The sequence below is a fragment of the Dothidotthia symphoricarpi genome, assembly GCF_010015815.1.
Source record: "Dothidotthia symphoricarpi CBS 119687 unplaced genomic scaffold P153scaffold_24, whole genome shotgun sequence".
In the NCBI taxonomy this organism is placed as follows: domain Eukaryota; kingdom Fungi; phylum Ascomycota; class Dothideomycetes; order Pleosporales; family Dothidotthiaceae; genus Dothidotthia; species Dothidotthia symphoricarpi.
Window position 1 is genome coordinate 600,207 of NW_022985031.1, and position 17,165 is coordinate 617,371.

At 53.0% G+C, this 17,165-nt stretch overlaps 8 protein-coding genes across 8 annotated transcripts in view; 5 read left to right on the plus strand and 3 right to left on the minus strand.

Moving 5' to 3' along the window:
* Window positions 1-114: 114 nt before the first annotated feature.
* Window positions 115-1,191, plus strand: P153DRAFT_390824 (uncharacterized protein; the record flags this gene model as incomplete). Its single annotated transcript, XM_033670978.1, has 3 exons — window positions 115-182; window positions 236-1,107; window positions 1,160-1,191. 3 exons carry the CDS (start codon window positions 115-117, stop codon window positions 1,189-1,191), a joined length of 972 nt encoding a protein of 323 aa, XP_033518665.1.
* Window positions 1,192-1,779: 588 nt separating this feature from the next.
* On the plus strand, window positions 1,780-2,700 carry P153DRAFT_390825 (uncharacterized protein; the record flags this gene model as incomplete). The annotated part of the gene is made up of 3 exons (XM_033670979.1): window positions 1,780-1,829; window positions 1,879-2,014; window positions 2,161-2,700. 3 exons carry the CDS (start codon window positions 1,780-1,782, stop codon window positions 2,698-2,700), a joined length of 726 nt encoding a protein of 241 aa, XP_033518666.1.
* A 122-nt stretch (window positions 2,701-2,822) lies between these two features.
* On the minus strand, window positions 2,823-4,490 carry P153DRAFT_435448 (uncharacterized protein; the record flags this gene model as incomplete). Its single annotated transcript, XM_033673146.1, has 3 exons — window positions 2,823-3,391; window positions 3,446-4,405; window positions 4,454-4,490. 3 exons carry the CDS (start codon window positions 4,488-4,490, stop codon window positions 2,823-2,825), a joined length of 1,566 nt encoding a protein of 521 aa, XP_033518667.1.
* A 1,199-nt stretch (window positions 4,491-5,689) lies between these two features.
* Window positions 5,690-6,766, plus strand: P153DRAFT_379780 (kinase-like protein; the record flags this gene model as incomplete). The annotated part of the gene is made up of 1 exon (XM_033669886.1): window positions 5,690-6,766. The coding sequence occupies one exon, from the start codon at window positions 5,690-5,692 to the stop codon at window positions 6,764-6,766; it is 1,077 nt and encodes a 358-aa protein (XP_033518668.1).
* Window positions 6,767-7,322: 556 nt separating this feature from the next.
* P153DRAFT_435450 (WD40 repeat-like protein) lies at window positions 7,323-11,559 on the minus strand. Its single transcript, XM_033673147.1, has 4 exons — window positions 10,659-11,559; window positions 8,962-10,611; window positions 8,149-8,191; window positions 7,323-7,943 (listed from the first exon to the last, which is right to left on the minus strand). Exons 1-4 carry the CDS (start codon window positions 11,106-11,108, stop codon window positions 7,684-7,686), a joined length of 2,403 nt encoding a protein of 800 aa, XP_033518669.1. The 5' UTR covers window positions 11,109-11,559; the 3' UTR covers window positions 7,323-7,683.
* A 302-nt stretch (window positions 11,560-11,861) lies between these two features.
* Window positions 11,862-13,427, plus strand: P153DRAFT_302840 (uncharacterized protein; the record flags this gene model as incomplete). Its single annotated transcript, XM_033664473.1, has 2 exons — window positions 11,862-12,182; window positions 12,231-13,427. 2 exons carry the CDS (start codon window positions 11,862-11,864, stop codon window positions 13,425-13,427), a joined length of 1,518 nt encoding a protein of 505 aa, XP_033518670.1.
* A 543-nt stretch (window positions 13,428-13,970) lies between these two features.
* P153DRAFT_390830 (general substrate transporter) lies at window positions 13,971-15,507 on the plus strand (the record flags this gene model as incomplete). Its single annotated transcript, XM_033670980.1, has 5 exons — window positions 13,971-14,411; window positions 14,488-14,794; window positions 14,844-14,926; window positions 14,954-15,154; window positions 15,202-15,507. 5 exons carry the CDS (start codon window positions 13,971-13,973, stop codon window positions 15,505-15,507), a joined length of 1,338 nt encoding a protein of 445 aa, XP_033518671.1.
* Window positions 15,508-16,023: 516 nt separating this feature from the next.
* Window positions 16,024-17,165, minus strand: part of P153DRAFT_435452 (S-adenosyl-L-methionine-dependent methyltransferase) — a 1,732-nt gene continuing 590 nt past the window's right edge. Inside the window, exons 2-3 of the mRNA XM_033673148.1 lie at window positions 16,411-17,051; window positions 16,024-16,335 (exon numbers count right to left, since the gene is read on the minus strand). Coding sequence (XP_033518672.1) covers window positions 16,096-16,335; window positions 16,411-17,051 — 881 coding nt within the window. The 3' untranslated portion in view covers window positions 16,024-16,095. The remainder of the gene's footprint in view (window positions 16,336-16,410; window positions 17,052-17,165) is intronic.

The following is a 17,165-nucleotide window of genomic DNA, read 5'->3' on the forward strand; positions in this document are numbered from 1 at the left end:
CCTTCCACTCTCCTCACCTTCCACTCTCCTCACCTTCCACTCTCCTCACCTTCCACTCTCCTCACCTTCCACGCTCCTTACCTTCCACTCTCCTCACCCAACTATCCATCCACGATGGCATCAGCAACACAATCCACAATTGAAGAGCCCGACACGAGGCTCTCAACCACGTTCTACGCCGAGTAAGTGACTGATACTGCCTTTCAAGTTTCAAATGACTAAAACGTGCACTCAGGCTTCTCAAAACTGGCGTGTTCTCGGATATTACATTCAAGTATGGAAAGCAACATACCTTCAAGCTACATTCAGTCGTCCTCAAGCCGAAATCGACGTGGTTTGCGACGCACTGTAAAGACAACTCAAAACAGATGTCGCACAACATCGATATATTTGACGATGGGCTTTCTATTGAGTGCCTTAACAACTTCAACCCTCGGCTGATTGAACACTGCAGCGAGCATGCAGCGGGCGATCGTTGTATTTCGGCTGACCATTTTACTTCCTTATTGGAATTCTGCTATCTCAACAATTATCCCCCACAGTTGTGGACGGGGATCGGCAGACAAACACTTTGCTTCTCTCACATATACATGTATTGTCTAGCCAAACGTTTTGGTGTCGACTCTCTCCTAGTTCTCAGTGCTACTGGCTTTGCACACACCATGAGTCTGTTACTTTTGGAGAACAAGAACGAAACGGCTTTCATCAGATTCATAAATCTTGTTTACGACCTACCGGTTCTAGAGGAGGATGATTTGCTTCGTGTTAAGGCTCGCCAGCAAGCTGCAAAATTCGCTGGAGGAGAATTCATTCGGCTTCGAAACTCTTTCGTCAAAGGTGTCAAGCAGAGTAGAGTCACCAAAGCGATGCCAAAAGCTGGTCAAGATCTTCTTACTTGCTCACTCAGTTCTGACGTGTTCGACCTTGCACAACCAATTCCCGATGAGCCGAGTACACCCGAGGTCTCGACCAAGGCTCATACTTGCGTACGATGCACAGTTTCACTCAACGCAGGAGCTGCCTCACCGGATTCCAAACTCTGTGACAAGTGCAAGCCCAAAGCACATAGTTGCTCAAACGTGGCGCTCCCTCCGAGTCGAGGCAACAGTATGACGCTAACCTTCTGGACTTGCGGTACGTGCAAACAACACTGGAACAGCGACGGGCCCAAGAAGCATGAAGCAATTCTAAACACATGTCCAGCATGCCCTGGCGGTTCGGTCGCCACTCCAAAGCCCCATCGAAAGAAGCATATAGATTGGAAATGTTCGGGGTGTAGTGGAGTGTGGCGAGCTTTTGCACTCAAGTTCAAGGAGGTGCCAACCATGCAAAAGTGTGTCTGCTGTCCTTCCAAACCTTAGTAGATGCAGTTACCAGGCTGTACGGACTTTTTTGGTTCTTGCTTTGTTTTGGTTGGCTCCTGTCTCCTATTTTCACAGGTTGGGAACTCATGACAGTGCGATTCCCTATCTCGGCAGGAACACATGGGCGTTTATCTTATGAGGTTATCTTGGGGTATTTTCAATCACTTACCATTCACTTTAGAGTGACTGTCTCCTTTGTGTCTTGTCTTTAAATCTACCGTCACCTCATGGTCACTGTCACACCTTGCGATGCATTGAAGTCGCTGTTTGAATCGATTCAAAGGAGCTGTCTTCGCACACCCTTTAGGATAAATCCGGCATGACCTTCTTTGATCCTCCATAACCAATATCCTGTCGCAAACATACGCGACTTACATAACGTATACGACATCAACCAAACACCCAAGTTATCAACATGAGCGTGTCATCTTTCAGTGTTATATTGACGGAAGAATTCCTCAAAGAGTACTGCACTTGCTTATCGACGAATAAGAGTCACACTAACAGCTGATAGACTTTTCAACACCAAAACATTCTCGGACTTTACGTTCACAGACCCAGGCGATTGTGAGCTTAGCTGCAAGGTGCACAAGGTGGTTCTTTCTGCCAAGTCACCAGTCTTCAAGCATCTCTTCGAAACGCATGACAAGGTAAGATCTGGACTCCACACAAGATATAACTCGAGGCAATATAGATGTACGGGAATACAATCTCTAAAATCCGCCCCAGTTAAACAGCAAAACACTAATCAAAAAGATGCCCTTCAATGAAATTCTGAGATACTGACAGGTGACAGGAAGCAGACTACCTCGAGTTACTTCGCTCCGAAGACACCATTTGTATAGGCAGCAAAGACGATACACAAAAAACAGCCCTTCGACGTGCCTTATCTGAAATTGTTCTCTTCTGCTACTATGGAGGCTTCAGTTACTGCCAACGTGACTATACCAAAAATTTCGAAGTTTCTGTCCTCCCACACCTCTTTGTTCACGACCTCGGCTTCCTTTTCCAGATTCCTGGGCTGATTGAACATGCGGAAGAGCAGTTCAAAAACAATTTCAAAGAAATTGTTCATCACGCCTCCAAGGAGCAAGTCACAAACGCATTTATGAAGTGCGTATCGACCGCGTTCAAGCGTGATAATGATTTTGGAGCACGCACGTTGGAGTTTGTGCGTCGCAGCACAATGGCATTGTTTAATGAACAAATCAAACACTACAAGAACTGTGGTCAGCTTCCGCTTGCGGTTGATTTGGCGAGGAATCTTTCTGAAGCACGCGATGATCTCTGCCGTCAGTTCAACCATGAGCTAGCTGGTTCTGAGAACTCAGAGTAAGTCGTCAATGATTTGGATCGGGGGTCTTAAGTAGGCGGGTGTCAGGCATTGATTCTGAACTGCGGTGGATCTCAAATGTATCTACACACTCATCAGATCCACTCGCGACATGCTACCGCGTTCTACCAAAGTCTATCTTGTCTCCCCCAAATTCTGCAGGACATAGGCGTCGCGTAGCCATGTGCTGTCTTGACATCTTTTGTCGTGTCCTGAGCCCACTCCCTTGGTGTCCACCACGTTTCACTGAGTGCTTCGTCCTGGGTGCAAGGCCAACCGTCCTTCTCTAGCTCCACTTGCTTGCTGTCTTCGACTTCGTTAGTCGTACCGCCTTGCAACTCCCCTCCATCCCCACATGCGTTCTCTCCGTCTTTCAAAGTAGACCATCCTCCGTTATTTGACGGACACTCTCGGTTGCGAATCATCTGTTCAGGCTCTCCCGCCGGTATGGCCCATTTGTAGTCCGGTTTTACCTCTTCGTGTAATGGTTTGGGTGACCCTCTGAAATCGGGAGAGGCCGCCCCATTGTGGTGAGCGTCTGTAGACATCTTGCGCGGTGTGTTCCATCCATGATCTGATTTGAATTCCACTAAAGGCCGGCCGAAAGTGTCGCCGTCGGCTGCTGCTCTCCAGTCGCCATAGCCTTGCAATGCTGTGCATTCAAGATCTTCTCCTGGTGCGTCGACATGTGAATCTATGATCTTTTAGCCCCCAGAGTCTATTGTTCGGGCCAGACGGCGGCACTCACTTTCATCGAAGTCCTCATCATCAGATAGAATACTTGGACTGCTCACATCTTCCCGCCTTGATATGAATAATGTTGCCGCATTTCTAGTTCTTAAGTCCATCAACTTGTCAGCCTCCGAGCAATCTCTCCCATACTTCCATTGTTCTTCACGCATATACTGCTCAAATCCTTCCATGTCCTCTAACGTTCTGTGTTTCCAGCTCTCGCGCTTCTTATCTAGAGCATACTGGAAAGCCACATTCTTCTCTTGCAGGGCAGAAGGCAACGCTTTAACTTCAATGTCTGTCTCTTGCATAGTCTCCTTTCGCTGAAGTGCCTTTTCGTTGGCTAGGTCGATAAGCCACTCCTCATGCTGGAGAAGCACATCCAGGCGGAATATCTCGCGACCAAGCATCCACTTCTCATCCTCGTCAGTGGAACGGTTTGACCTGTCTAATAGTACTTGTTGAGCCGCTACCGTGTCTCCTGATGAGTTGACCACCGTGGAAACTTCCGAGTATCGCCTCGCTGCTTCATCTAGACTCTTTGGTATATGGATTTCCGCAGACTCGAAGCGCATGCCCAGTTGAACGTACTCGGCTGCCTTGTCGGCATCTACAATCAGGATGCCTGTCGTTGGGAGTCTCTTTTCGCCATCTATCTCTTCTCGCGGCGCAAGCATGAAGTTCTCAACCCCTCCCCGATAATCGAGACCGATGCTTCGCAGTGCTTGAAGAGCCTTGTGGCGGACCAAGCATCGCTGGCGGTCGACAAAGTTGAGCTCCGGCTGTATGCGACGGATCATGCACCATGTGTCGATATCTTCGCGGGTATGGTTCGTGATTTTGAAGTCTTCCGACGGTGGATTATCAACGCAACTGAGATAGAAGAGCTGAGCTTGTGATGAATCGGTGGGCGCTGAGAGCAGATCCGTTGAAACTTTCGCATCCGAATGGAAGGCAAGATATGGTGGTAGGAAGTCTAGTAAGTATTAGCAGGTGAAGATCGTGCATTTTCGAGCATGCGTACAGAGGTACTGGGGATCGAGGTTCTCCGTAGAAGCCATAGCAATGTTTGTGATAGCAGAGAGCACGTCAAAGGTTGCTGTATGTTTGATGAGAATAGAGCAAAAGGGTAGCACTATATATAACAGAACTGTTATGGTCATCTAAATAGCGGCAGGCAAAGTAATTACTACGTTAGTGATATTGATAGGTGAGAGAGGTGTGCTGGTGCCTAAGAAAGACTTCATTGGACTAGTTTACGTCAACTACATAACTATGCTCCTGAGACGAGTTGTTGCAGGATTTTGAAGTGTTTAATTGGTGATTCGAGATTTTGCATAAGATCTTGTAGGCCTGCGTCGGCAAATTTATACTTTGAATCTTTGTGGTACTGATTCACCCAATCCTGATTTATCAGCGTGTCCATCAAGCAACCCGAAAGTCCTGCAAAGCTTGGTGTGTTCGATAAATGTGATGAGGAACAAGGAACACACATAAGCCTAACATAGTCGACAAGTTTCGTCGAAACTCATGGTTATTGAAACAAATGCTTCGGGTCGCCGAGCTGAGCCATTGTCGTTAGTGAGACAATCTCGAAAGGGAACCATCTGAGTGTGTAGTACAGATGGATGATGGAAGACTCCGTCGTTAGTACGTGCTGTAATTTTGACGACCTCATTTGTTGTGATGAAGCCACAAAGTGAAAGCTTCCTTGGGTAGACTTCTCGTGGTAAGAGACGCGTATGGCCGGTATAGAGTAGCGCAACCTTCTTTGAGGTCAAGTTCCTGCATTGGAATACTGCTGGAGAACTGGTCCAGTACGCCACGAGGCACAGGGTCAGAAACGGCCGGAAGGAGAGTTAAGCGCGGAATGCATAGCCCGGTTGGCTTCAAGACACTATTCAATCACCGAGTGACAGATGCAAGCCTCATCAGGTGCATCCCACCCTGTGCGTGAATCAACACACGCACATGCACTTCCAGAAGCTCTTTGCTCCGCAATCTGGAACATTTCTATGAGACACTCCAAGCCACGTAACGCCATTCTTCAAATCCCATGCCGACGAACTTTCTTTCACCCGCCAGCATCGTGTCTCTACAAATCCGTGTTCACCGACAATACACCGCTCCAGCAAAATGCTCATATCCGTAATCTGGAAACCCACCCTTCCGAATTCAACCACACGACCATCCTCGGGCCCTCAACATGCCATGCGGACTCCATGCCAATCGAAAAGCGGATCTCGAGTGGATCCGCAGAATGCCAAACAACCCAGCAGATGGGTTTCCCGGCAAGCACACGTTCAAGCGGCAGGTGCAGAAAGGTTCGGAAGGCGTCGTCAACGCATGGACCCACACCTCGACAGGCGTCGTCGTAGCAGTAAAGGTCATCAAATCCAAGGCGGAACTACCGCGTGAAGTCGAGATCCTGACGAAACTGCCACTGCACGATTCCGTTATCATGTGCCTAGCCTTCTATGATAAGCAGCCGGTATCAGACACCTTTTCAATTGTTCTCGAGTATTGTCCGCTCGGCGATTTGTACGACTTGTACTGGACAAAGGCGATGGTGAAGAATAGGGCCGTTGTTGCGGAACGAACCATGTGGACGGTACTTAGTCAACTTCTGAGCGCTGTTGCGTTCTTGCACGAAGGCATCGGCTGCAGAAACCCATTGGACGTCGACTACTGGAAACCGGTCGTGCATCGCGATATCAAGATGGAAAACATCCTAGTGAAGAGTCTAGGGTCGAAAGACGACTGGTCGGAAATGGTGATAAAACTCGGGGATTTTGGCCTGTCCGCTTGGTATGATCCAACAAATCCTATTCCATCAGAGACAACAGGAACTCCCTTATGCTGGCCGCCGGAAACAACCTGGGAAAACAAGACCATGACGCCGGCGGGTGATGTCTGGGCTGTGGGCACTGTGATCCACGAAATGGCACACGGATTCAAGCCAGTTGTCGACATGGTTTTGACTAAGAAGAAGTGGTATGGGGAGAACGTCGGGCGGCCGTATCCAGAGCATTGGCACGAGGCAACGAAGAAGCACTTTTGGTTTGCGAAGTCGCCGCGCAAAGTCCTGCCTATAAATGTAGACAGTCACGCGCTAGATCCACGGTCACACAGGCCGACTCCGAAGTACTCAAACTCGCTCAATGAATGCATGATGATGGCGCTGACCATGGAAATGGATGAGCGTCCGGGGTCTGGGGTACTTTCAGCACATGTTGAAGAGGCATATGCCGAGTACCTCTTCCAGGAGCTGAGGATTGAGAATGAAAGGGAGACCGCGGCCGCAGCAGAAGATGGCGATGAGGCGTGGTACGTCTAAACGAGTCTAGATACCCTTGAATTTTATTATTACATCCAGATGACAACAGAATTGCCTTCTCAAGGCATGTAAAAGCGCGACGTTGGCACGACCCCTCTGATGTGAAGTTTGCCATGACCATCCACGACGCGTGAAGTTCGCGACGCCGCTAGCTGACTAATCACCATCTACCCCTTCCACATCCACACGTCGCACAACCCTTCTCCTCCAAACATCACCACTCCCCACCCATCAACCGTACGTCCCCCCTCTCACACCCACCCTTTCCCTCACATGATGAACGGAAGCGCTGGTCTAAACCACCAGCGTAACCACAATACACTTGAACTGCAGAGCCCCCGACCTCCTGCTGATCCATCTTGTGGTTTGCTACCGCGTATGCTAGCCCGGATGGAGAGGTTGAGACGGGATTGGGGCTCCATGTGCGACACTAAGATAGCTCTGATGCTTGCGATGCGTTCAGGACTTTTGAAGCTTTTTTGGGGGAGCGTGCTGACTTTGGATACAGGTTCGCGAGGTTGCGTGGTGGGTTTTGGGATGTTCATAGGGATGTATAGGGATAGGTATGGTATTTGGTTTTGGTGCAGACAGTATAGTTGGCGTTGTTCTAATGAAAGTTCTTTCTCTTCGGCTTTTGTCTTGACGATAACCTAAACCCCAACCATTTGCGCAAGACATGTAGGCAACGATCTTTTTCCCCGAGATGTCGCCTCCCTCTTATTACCCTGAAAACACCAACCCTGAAGAAACCCACGCCAGTAAACACCTCCTAGACTCCTAAACATAAGACCACTCTGCCAAACCACTACCAAAACACACGCTTATCCCATCCCATCCCCCTGCCCATCTCCTCAAATCCCTACCCCAACCCCCCAAACCTCCCAATCTTAAACCCCATCAAAAACAGCAACTCCGCCTCACGCTCCGAACACAGTACACACGCATCCGCGAGCCGGACTGAGGGTGAGGGGCGTGTGTGTCTCATAGTCGAAGATGACGACACGCTCAAAGACGTAGAAGACATGGACGACATGGACGACGAGCAAGAGCGAGGATGTGCCGTAGCCATAGACATAGATATTTCGCCGTTCTTGGTAGAAGAGCAGTGTGATTCCGTCGTCGTCGTCGTCGTACTTTGTAGAAAAAACAGTGTGGTGTAGTCGAGTTTCAACGTTGTCTCGACATGTATAAAATCAATGGCCAGATGATGCGATATATGGCGCTTCCCTCCCCTTTTCCCTGTATTTGCACTTGCTCAACACTCTCAAACACAGCACTGTACTGCGCCATAACGCGCCATACCGACCCCTCATGCGCGAATCCTGTTCAGCGAATCCCAGCGCTGGGGATGGGGGTGCTGCATGTCTGGTCTGACTGCATACCTCCCCCCTCTCTGTCTGTCTGTCCGTCCGTCCGTCCGTACGTCTAGAGTAGCACAGCAACACATCGCTTCATCACACAAGGGACCTCACAGCAAGATAGTTTTGTTTCTTGTTCGGGCTGTTTGCGTCCCGGCGACCGAACTTGATGTGAGGGAGGTGGCATAAGACAAGGTGGCATAAGACAAGGCTCCGCAAGGTAATATTTGGTAAGGTTGGGTAAGTTTGGGCAGGGTGACGCGTATTGGATTGGATTGGGTGTGATGGGGGTATGATGTAGATCAGCAAATAGGGAGTGATGTTTGGTTTGGTGGGAGGACCGACCGACCAACCGACCAAGCAACACGATGGAAGAATGTGTGGATAAATGGCTACATAGCACGCCATTCCGTTCCGGGAGCGCGTTTGCGGAGGGCTGGGTTCGTGATGCGATGTGAGGTGATATGGTGTGATACACCACCCATCACAACCACGTACAAGACTTGCATTTCATTTCACTTCACGTTGATGATGATAGTAGCAAGTAGCAAAGCCACCGATCAATAAAGACAATCTAGCAAAAAAGGGGGGTATCTAACCACACGCCGCGCAACAAGTAGGCCATGTATCACACAAAAAAACCAAGAGAGGAAACACACACTCCCATCCAATCCAATCCCATCCCATCCCATCCCATCCCATCCCATACAAAGCGCAAAACCCATAAACACCACGCTAAACCCCAAAACCTCCCTCGTCCCACACGCACAACCTTCAAAAACACCCCCGCTAAACAAAACAATGCACGCGCACACTCCCGTCCTCACTCCCACTCACGACCCTTTCATCGCTGAGCCCCACACACGTAACCGGCCCGGTATGCCCCGTTAGCGTACGCTCGTGTTTCCCCGTCCGCGGGTCCCAGATCTTGATCGTCTTGTCCTCCGCGCCACTAACCAGGCGAAGTGAGTCGGCAGCCAGACTCCATATGCCCTCCACGTGGCCGAAGAAGCGGTGCACGCAGCGCCCACTCGGCACATGCCAGAGGCGGATCGTGCCGTCGAGGGAGCCGGTGAGCATATACGACGGGGGCGCAGGACGCGTGGGGTCGTTAGGGAAGAGGGGGTTTTCGTCAAGGATAGCGGGGGTAGGGAGGGGAGTATCAGAAGCGAGGGACGCGGTATCAGAAGTATCGTTATTCGCATTAGCAACAAAGTCGTCCTCGTCGATTTCGAATTCATGCGGGAGGGGCAGGACTTGTTGGACCTGGCCGACGTGGCCCTCGTAGGTTTTAATGCACTGGTGGGTGTCGAGGTCCCAGAGCTTGACTGTCATGTCGTCCGAGGCGGAGAAGAGGGTGCGTGAGGGGAGGTCGATTTTCACGCTGTTGACCCAGTCGAGGTGGCCGCGGAGGGTGATGCGTTGGTAGTTGTTGAAGTCGTGGACCATGATGGTGTCGTCTGATGAGCCCGAGGCGAGGAGCTTGTCGGCCATGTGTAGGCCGATGACGCCTTGGGAGTGGCCGGTTAGCGTGCGGATGAGCTCGCCTGTCCGCCAGTTCCATACTTTGATCGTGTTGTCCAGGGATCCTGTGATGAGTTTGGTGTCGTCGAATTGCAAACAGCGGATGCCCTGTGTGTGGCCGGTAATGGTTCGGATCTCTTTGCCAGTGTTGATGTCCCAGACCTTGACAGTGGCGTCGTAGGATCCAGTCATGAGGATGCGGTCGTCGAATTGCAGGCACATGACGCCGTTGGTGTGTCCTTTGATGATTCTGGTCGAGTAACGTCCGTACTTCCAGTTGGTGCCGACTCTGAAGCGGTCCTTGTAGACGTCCTTCCACGGTCTCTTTTTGGGCTCGTCGAAGTAGGATGCCGATTGGTCTCGAACCACGTCACTGCAAGGCCTTTTAATCGGAGCCTCTGGGGAAGATGGTTCTTCTACAGCGGCACGCTTGGAACCAGTCGATGGTTCTGTCGTACTGGACGCACGGTGAACAAGGGCTGTGGAGGGTTCCTGGGTTTCTGGAGCGGGCGTGATATCTGGTGACCATTGGTTCAGACCCCGTCCGGAGGCTCGCAGCTGTATCCTCCTCTTCTCGATTCGCAACCGACGCTGGTCCAGCAATGGCAGCCCCCACCCACACTTTGTGCATTTCCTGTCAATGTGCTGCTCACACATCTTGTGCCAAACAACGTCGTCGTCGGCCAGCTGTCTCCATCTTCGACTGACCTGAGAGGCTTTGCATAGTGAGGTGGTGTCGAGGTAGCAGAGAATCTTGAAGCCCAGCTCGGTGGGCAGTGCGGCGAGGAAGTCGATCTTGATGAGATTGCGGACGGACGACGAGACGAAGGAGAGCTGGGGGAAGCAGCATTGGGCGAGGATGCCCTGCAGCATGAGGTTGCGGTGGCGCGAGGGGGCGGCGGAGAAGAGCGACCAGACGTTGGCGATGCTCTGCTGATCTGTCTGTGACTCCCTCCCAAGCTCCTGGAAGCCGTCAGTAGCCGCTACGGCGTCGAGGGCGAGATACGTACGTCTTGCAGCTGCTCCATGGAGGGCTCGTCTGCCTGTCGGCGACACAGCAGGTCTGGGCGGTGGCGGTAGCAGTACTTTGTATTCGCATTGAGGAGCGGGGCATCTGTGCCGTCTCTGTTACCCCCGAGAGGATTGTACTGCTGTGGTATGTGCTGGGCGAGATAGGGCGGGATCATCCTCTCAATCTTCTTGGACTTTGCTGCGAGGGCTTCTTCGACATCGTCGACGCTGTCTCGGTGCAAGTGTCTGGTCCGCTCCGACAGGCGCTCGTGGTCGTGGCCATGCATTAGGGCGGTATGGGGGTCGGTAGAAGTAGCCGTGGCGTGGTCGGAGGGCGGCAGCTGGGTGCGCCAGGACATGCGCCTGCGTCTGGGGGTATTGGAGAGAGCGGGCGCGCGATTGCGATCGACGGCGACGGCTTCGACAGTGTGGGTGATGTTTGACGCCATCTTGGGGGATATGGCGGCAGGATTGCACAAGGGCTCAGTTGCAAGGTGCACTCGCGGTAGCCAAGCAGGGCGTAATCATGAAGCGGGCGGTCGTGTCGAGATTCTGGGGTAAAATCGCGTGCGAGCTCGATCCAAGGGTCTCTGCTCTCGGGACAAGGTTCCGGTAAGCGATGCGACAAGACCTGAGCGACGTTGGGCGGTTCAAGTGTAGACGGGCGTGGTGTGGGCGTGCTGGGTGGAGAAATTCGGCGCAGTCGCATGCGGACGGCCTGCTTTTGAGTCTGTGGATGTGAAGATGTGAGGAGGGCACGTTCAAGGGCCGTCGGGCGGACCGTCGCCTCCCACGATGGCGCAATGCGAACCCTCCGTTGCATCTTCATCACGCCATAGCCACTTTTGACTGGAGACATTCCCCGTGGTGATGCAGAAGTTGTGCGTAGCGTTACGTCTAGCGCATCGCAGCAACAATCTCATATCGAAGCCATGGCTCCAGCATGTCCGCGGCTGCTCTTTGTTGCTCGCGCCGTCTCACGTCAGATCAGATGGACCCTTCAGCCTTGCCGACAGCTAGCGTCACCACCTCGACGGAGCTCCGACGACAGCTCGACCACCATGGTCCTCGCCTTTGCCATGTCTGCCCTGCACACACAGCACTGGCACGATTCTGTAATGATATGGTTCCTGCACTGAATGCCCCAGCGTCTTCGCTTTGATCTACTTGACTTATAATTACACTGACGCCTGCCTGCCGCAATGGCATCTCCCACCTCTCCAGCATCGTCCACAAGCAGCGTGGGCTCGCGGACGTCGGCTGACGACCACCATGACTACCCAGAGACACTCGATGGTTTACTGACCCACTTTGTCGCCTCCAAGCGCTCGCTCAACACCCAAACGGTGCTGTGGCGCGCCAACGACATAGTCAACACGGCGCGTGAGCTGCTTGAAGAGAACGCCATTCTAGTGGCAAAGAATACAGCTATACGGAATATCGTCGATGAACAAGTAGACACGCTTGAAGCCCTTCGCCGCGGCATAGACGTAGTAGAGAGTGAGGTCGCGACAGAGTTCAAGGTACACTCTCTGGTGACACGCTCCATATTCCACTGACGAATAAGTAAGCAACTGCTTCACCATGTCGACACATCCTTTGCAGGCCTCAACTCGACCCTCGCCGTCCTACGCGAGACGCCCATCGAAGCCGTCCTGCAGCCTCCCGGCACTCCGCAAAAACATCTCTACGACTTCATCGACAGCACCACCGTCTCCAATCTCGAAGGCGTACTGCGCGCCTGCATAGACCGATACAACGACGCCCGCGCCACTCTCGACGACAGTGCTGATGCCTTCGACACCGCCCTTGATAACCTACATTCCTCCATCGAGAACGTGCCCATGACACCCGCATCCACCTCGAACCCGAGCCCGATACCAAGTCTATACCGCGATCTGGAGGCACACGCAAAGGAAGCTGCACAGGCATTCCAGTCGTTAGTACAACACTACGACCTCTGCGTCACTGCCCTCCGCCACACTGAAGGCGGCTCAGCAGCAGCAACCCAAGCAACCGGCGACGCGCCCCTCCACTCCGACACCGACTTCGCCGCGGAACCCGACCCCATGAGCGAAGAAGAGCGCCAAGAAATGCTCGCCGTCCTGCGCAAAGACGCCCACGAGGTGGAGGAAGTGGTCCACGAGATCCGCGAGCGCGGCTCCGAAATGACATTCATCCTCAACCACATCGAAGACCACATCCACCACCTGCGCAACGAGGCGTCCGCCCTGACCAGCGTCCTGCAGATGATCCACAAAATCACACAGGAAGTAAAACACCACATCCTCACCGCGCGCCAGTTCCACGCCGCCTGGCTCGACGACACACGGCCCACGCTACTCAACGGTATCGAAGAATGGGAAAACCAACGCGAATTTTACGAGCGCTTTGACCTCGCGTATGCGGAACTTCTGGTCGAGGTTTCATCGCGGCGGAGGAGGCATGACAAAGCGAAGCGCAAAGCCGAGGATGCGCAGAAAGAGCTGGATCGACTACATGCTGAGGACGAGCGTGCGAGAGAGGGGTTCGCACTTGCCCAGGGCGACTTCTTACCGCTGGATATCTGGCCTGGGCTGAGGGAGCCGCCGAGACGGTATGAGGTCAAGGCTGTTGCTGGGGAGAGGGGTGTGGATCAGGAGAAGGAGAAGGAGAAAGATGATAATGCAGGCGCGGAGGGGGAGGAGCAGGGGTTGGCGAGGAGTATACCGCTTTTGGGGCGGAATGTGGTGGAGAGGGCGTTGACGAGGGTCAAGAGGAGGATGTAGGATGAAGTTCTTTTTCTTTCTTTCCTGGTCAAGCGAGTTTGGTCGTGGAGTTTTGGGAAGTATTGGGTTTCCTTCTCTCTTCTATTGGTTTCTGTGGGCTACAGATTGATGCTACGCGCATCATCGGGCAGTGCTTTCGAAGTTCGAGGACAGTCTTGTTATGCTGAATATACGCGATTGCCAATTTGGAACGATCGATCTTGCTTTCACTCGGCTGAACTCACGCTCATGCGCACGCGGACACGTCCAGCCCCACGCGCAATTAAATTTGTAACAGTCTCGCAGAATCCACACATCCACTCTACCAACCCCATTCTCAACCAGATTCCGCTCTGTGACGACTCGAACTCTTATCTACAGGTAGCAATTTCATCGTAACTGGCTTTCGACTTGCCTAGCTGGGCTCCGTCTGCTGTCCGTGGCAGCGCACTTGATCGAGTCGAAGCTCCTGCTACGGTGCGAGGCTACTTTCTCTGCGTCTTTGCAGCTTTTGGGGGGGTACTTTTTGGATATGATTCCGGGTATATTAACGGTGTGCTGGCTATGAAGTATGTCAAGCAGGAGTATGGACGTAAATCTCACCACATCCTGCTTATCGGCCACTTCGCGCGCGTCACTGACACCAGTCGCAGGCCCCTCAAGTGTCGCAGATGCCTACCATGGCCATATGTACGCAACCTGGGAGCAATCGCTCATCGTCTCGATTCTCTCCGCTGGAACCTTCTTAGCGCACTCTTCGCCGGCTCGCTCGCAGACTGGATCGGCCGTCGGTCCACTATCATCTCGGGGTGTGATATCTTCTCTCTCGGCGTCATCTTCCAAGTCGCTTCTACAACCGTACCCGTCCTCGTCGTGGGCCGCCTGATCGCAGACATCGGCATCGGCATCGGATTCATCAGTGCCGTCATAATTCTGTACATGTCTGAAGTCGCACCTAAAGGCGTTCGCGGCGCTATCGTCTCCGGCTATCAGTTCTGCATCACCGTTGGCTGCTATTGGTGGCTATGTTCTCAAGGATCGAATGGACTCGGGTTCTTACCGCATTACTATGTCTGTTCAGTGGGTTTTTGCGTTGATCTTGGGGATTGGCTTGTTCTTCCTCCCCGAGTCGCCGCGTTGGTACGTCAAATGCAATCGTCTGGAAGATGCTGCTTGCGCTCTGAGCACGCTTCGTGGACAGCCCGCCGACTCGCAGTACGTCAAGGATGAACTCGCGGAACTAGTAGCAAACTACCAGATGGAGCACAACGTTCAAGCGTCCTGGGTGGACTGCTTCACGGGTGAATGGAAGCCGTCGAGCAATCTTCGCCGCGTCGTACTCGGTATGACGCTGCAGATGATGCAACAATGGACCGGCGTCAACTTCAGTACATCCACCCCTCATAATTATCAGACTTGGTTACTAACTCCGCATAGTATTCTACTACGGCTCTACATTCTTCAAAACCGTCGGTATCCACAACGCCTTCCTCGTCTCCATGATCACATCCGCAGTCAACGTCTGTTCCACACCCCTCTCCTTCTAGCCCATCGAGCAGCCAGGCCGACGCGCCCTCCTCATCCACGGAGCCATCGGCATGCTAGTCTGCGAGTTCATAATCGCCATCGTCGGCACCGTCAACAGCGGCAGTAAAGCCGCTTCCACCTGCCTAATCGTCTTCACATGCATCTACATCTTCTTCTTCGCGACGACCTGGGGCCCCGCCGCATGGATAGTCATCGGCGAGGTGTTCCCGCTCTGCATCCACACCAACTCTCCACTTCGTCGAACTAGCTGTGGAATTTCGTGATTGGATTCATCACCCCCTATTTGATGAACGAGGAGTACGGTAACCTCAAGACGAAGGTCTTTTTTGTTTGGGGGAGTACGTGTACGCTGTGCGTGCTCTTTGCGTACTTTTTTGTTCCCGAGACAAAGGGGTTGGCGCTGGAGCAGGTTGATCGTATGCTGGAGGAGACGACGCCGCGTGGGTCGAGGAAGTGGGTGCCGTGTGCGATGTATGCTGGTCGGGATGAGGCTTCTCTTGGCCGGGGCGGGAAGACTGGTAGCCTGGGTGCTGCTCAGCGGGAGTTTCGCTAGTGTGGAGATGTTGGGACGATGTTTCATGCTGTCCTGTTGCGAGGAGGTCGCACTTCTTACAGTGATGTTCTCCATCAGACGGCGATTTTTTTTTCCGGCGCGAAACGGGGTGCAATGCGTTGTGTTGGCGTTGAACAACCGGATGATCGTATGTGGGTTTTCAAGGCTAACATCCAGACTGCGATGACGGTGCTGGTCTTATTTTTCTCATATACTCTCAGTTGCTGTACATGGCTTGTATCGTGTTATCGGTCAACACAAGCTCCAGCATTTGTCTCTCCTCTATTACTCAATTTCCTTAGCTGTGGGAACAGAACAACAAAGCGTAAGACGAATTTAATGGTAGCAGTATGGACAATACTTATCAATGTTTAAATTAATGCTGACCCCTTCCTTGTATGCTCCTATCTACACAATCTCTGTACCTAGACACCGATATACGCCCAGCATGCTCGCAAACAAGCAATCCGCACCCCAAACGCCCCGCAAAAGCCAACAAACCCATATAACACTCCCACTAAACAACCTTCCATCCCCATCCCCAACCCACCCCCCTCTTTCTCCTCCCAACAACACCAAAGAAACCTCTCACCCTTCCTTCGGTTTCCGCCCATGCACAAAACAGAACCTAATATAAAGATGCAGATTCCGATTCCTCACATCCGCCACGACCTTCGCAATCATAACGCGACACTCAGCCTCGCTCCATCCGAGCAATTTGCCCAGGAAGCCGAAGGTGTAGGGCTCGACGCCCACGGCGAGATGTTCGCGGCCGTAGCGCCCGATTTCTTTCATGCGCGGGTCTTTGGGCCAGGGACCTACTGGGACCTTTTTCATGGTCAGTATCGTTCCTGCACACACGATTTACATGTCGCCCAGCGGCAGTAAATGTAATACACATACCTTGATAACCTTCTCCTCCACATCCACAAACCCCGCCTGAACCATCCTCCGCTTAAGCGTAAGCCCAACACAAAGCTCAATCCCCGACCCCCTCGCCGCCTGCGCACACAGTGCCTGCCACTGCAGAATCGTCTGCGCGCGCTCAATCGTCCCGTCATCGCTCTCACACAGCTCAATCGGCTCCTGGAACTCCAGCCACCCCCCGGGCTCAAGATGCGCATACGCCTGCCGCACAAGACGATCCCAATCTGCCAGGCTGCCGCTCATGGTGCGCACGTGGATGAAATCAAACGCCTCGGCGCGAGTGTACAACCACTCGCTCTCCGCGTCGTCGATGAAGAACTTCGCGTTCGGCGGGATCCATGTGGGTTGTATGGGGGATAGATCGATCCCGATGACCTCGCTCCCCGGGTTCTCGTCGGCAAAGTCAATCGCCCATATGCCCGTCCCGGTACCGATGTCCAGAACGCGCGAGGGCGCGGAGATAAGCGGTGCGTCGTACAGTTTCCCGCCCAGGATGAGAAGGAAGATGTGGTGCAGTAGGTCGAGGCGGTCTTGCTCTTGCTCGTCGTTGGGGAGCACGTAGGCGCCGCTGCGGTAGGCGTGGTAGCGGCGCCCGTTGATGTACTCGTAGTTTAGGACTGAGGAGGCGAGCGAGGTGCTGGTGCTGGAGAGGCTGGAGCCGAAGCCGCTGTCGGTGTCGCTGGGGCTGCTGTCGGGTTCGAGGTGGAGGGTGGATTGTAGGCCGGTGGGGG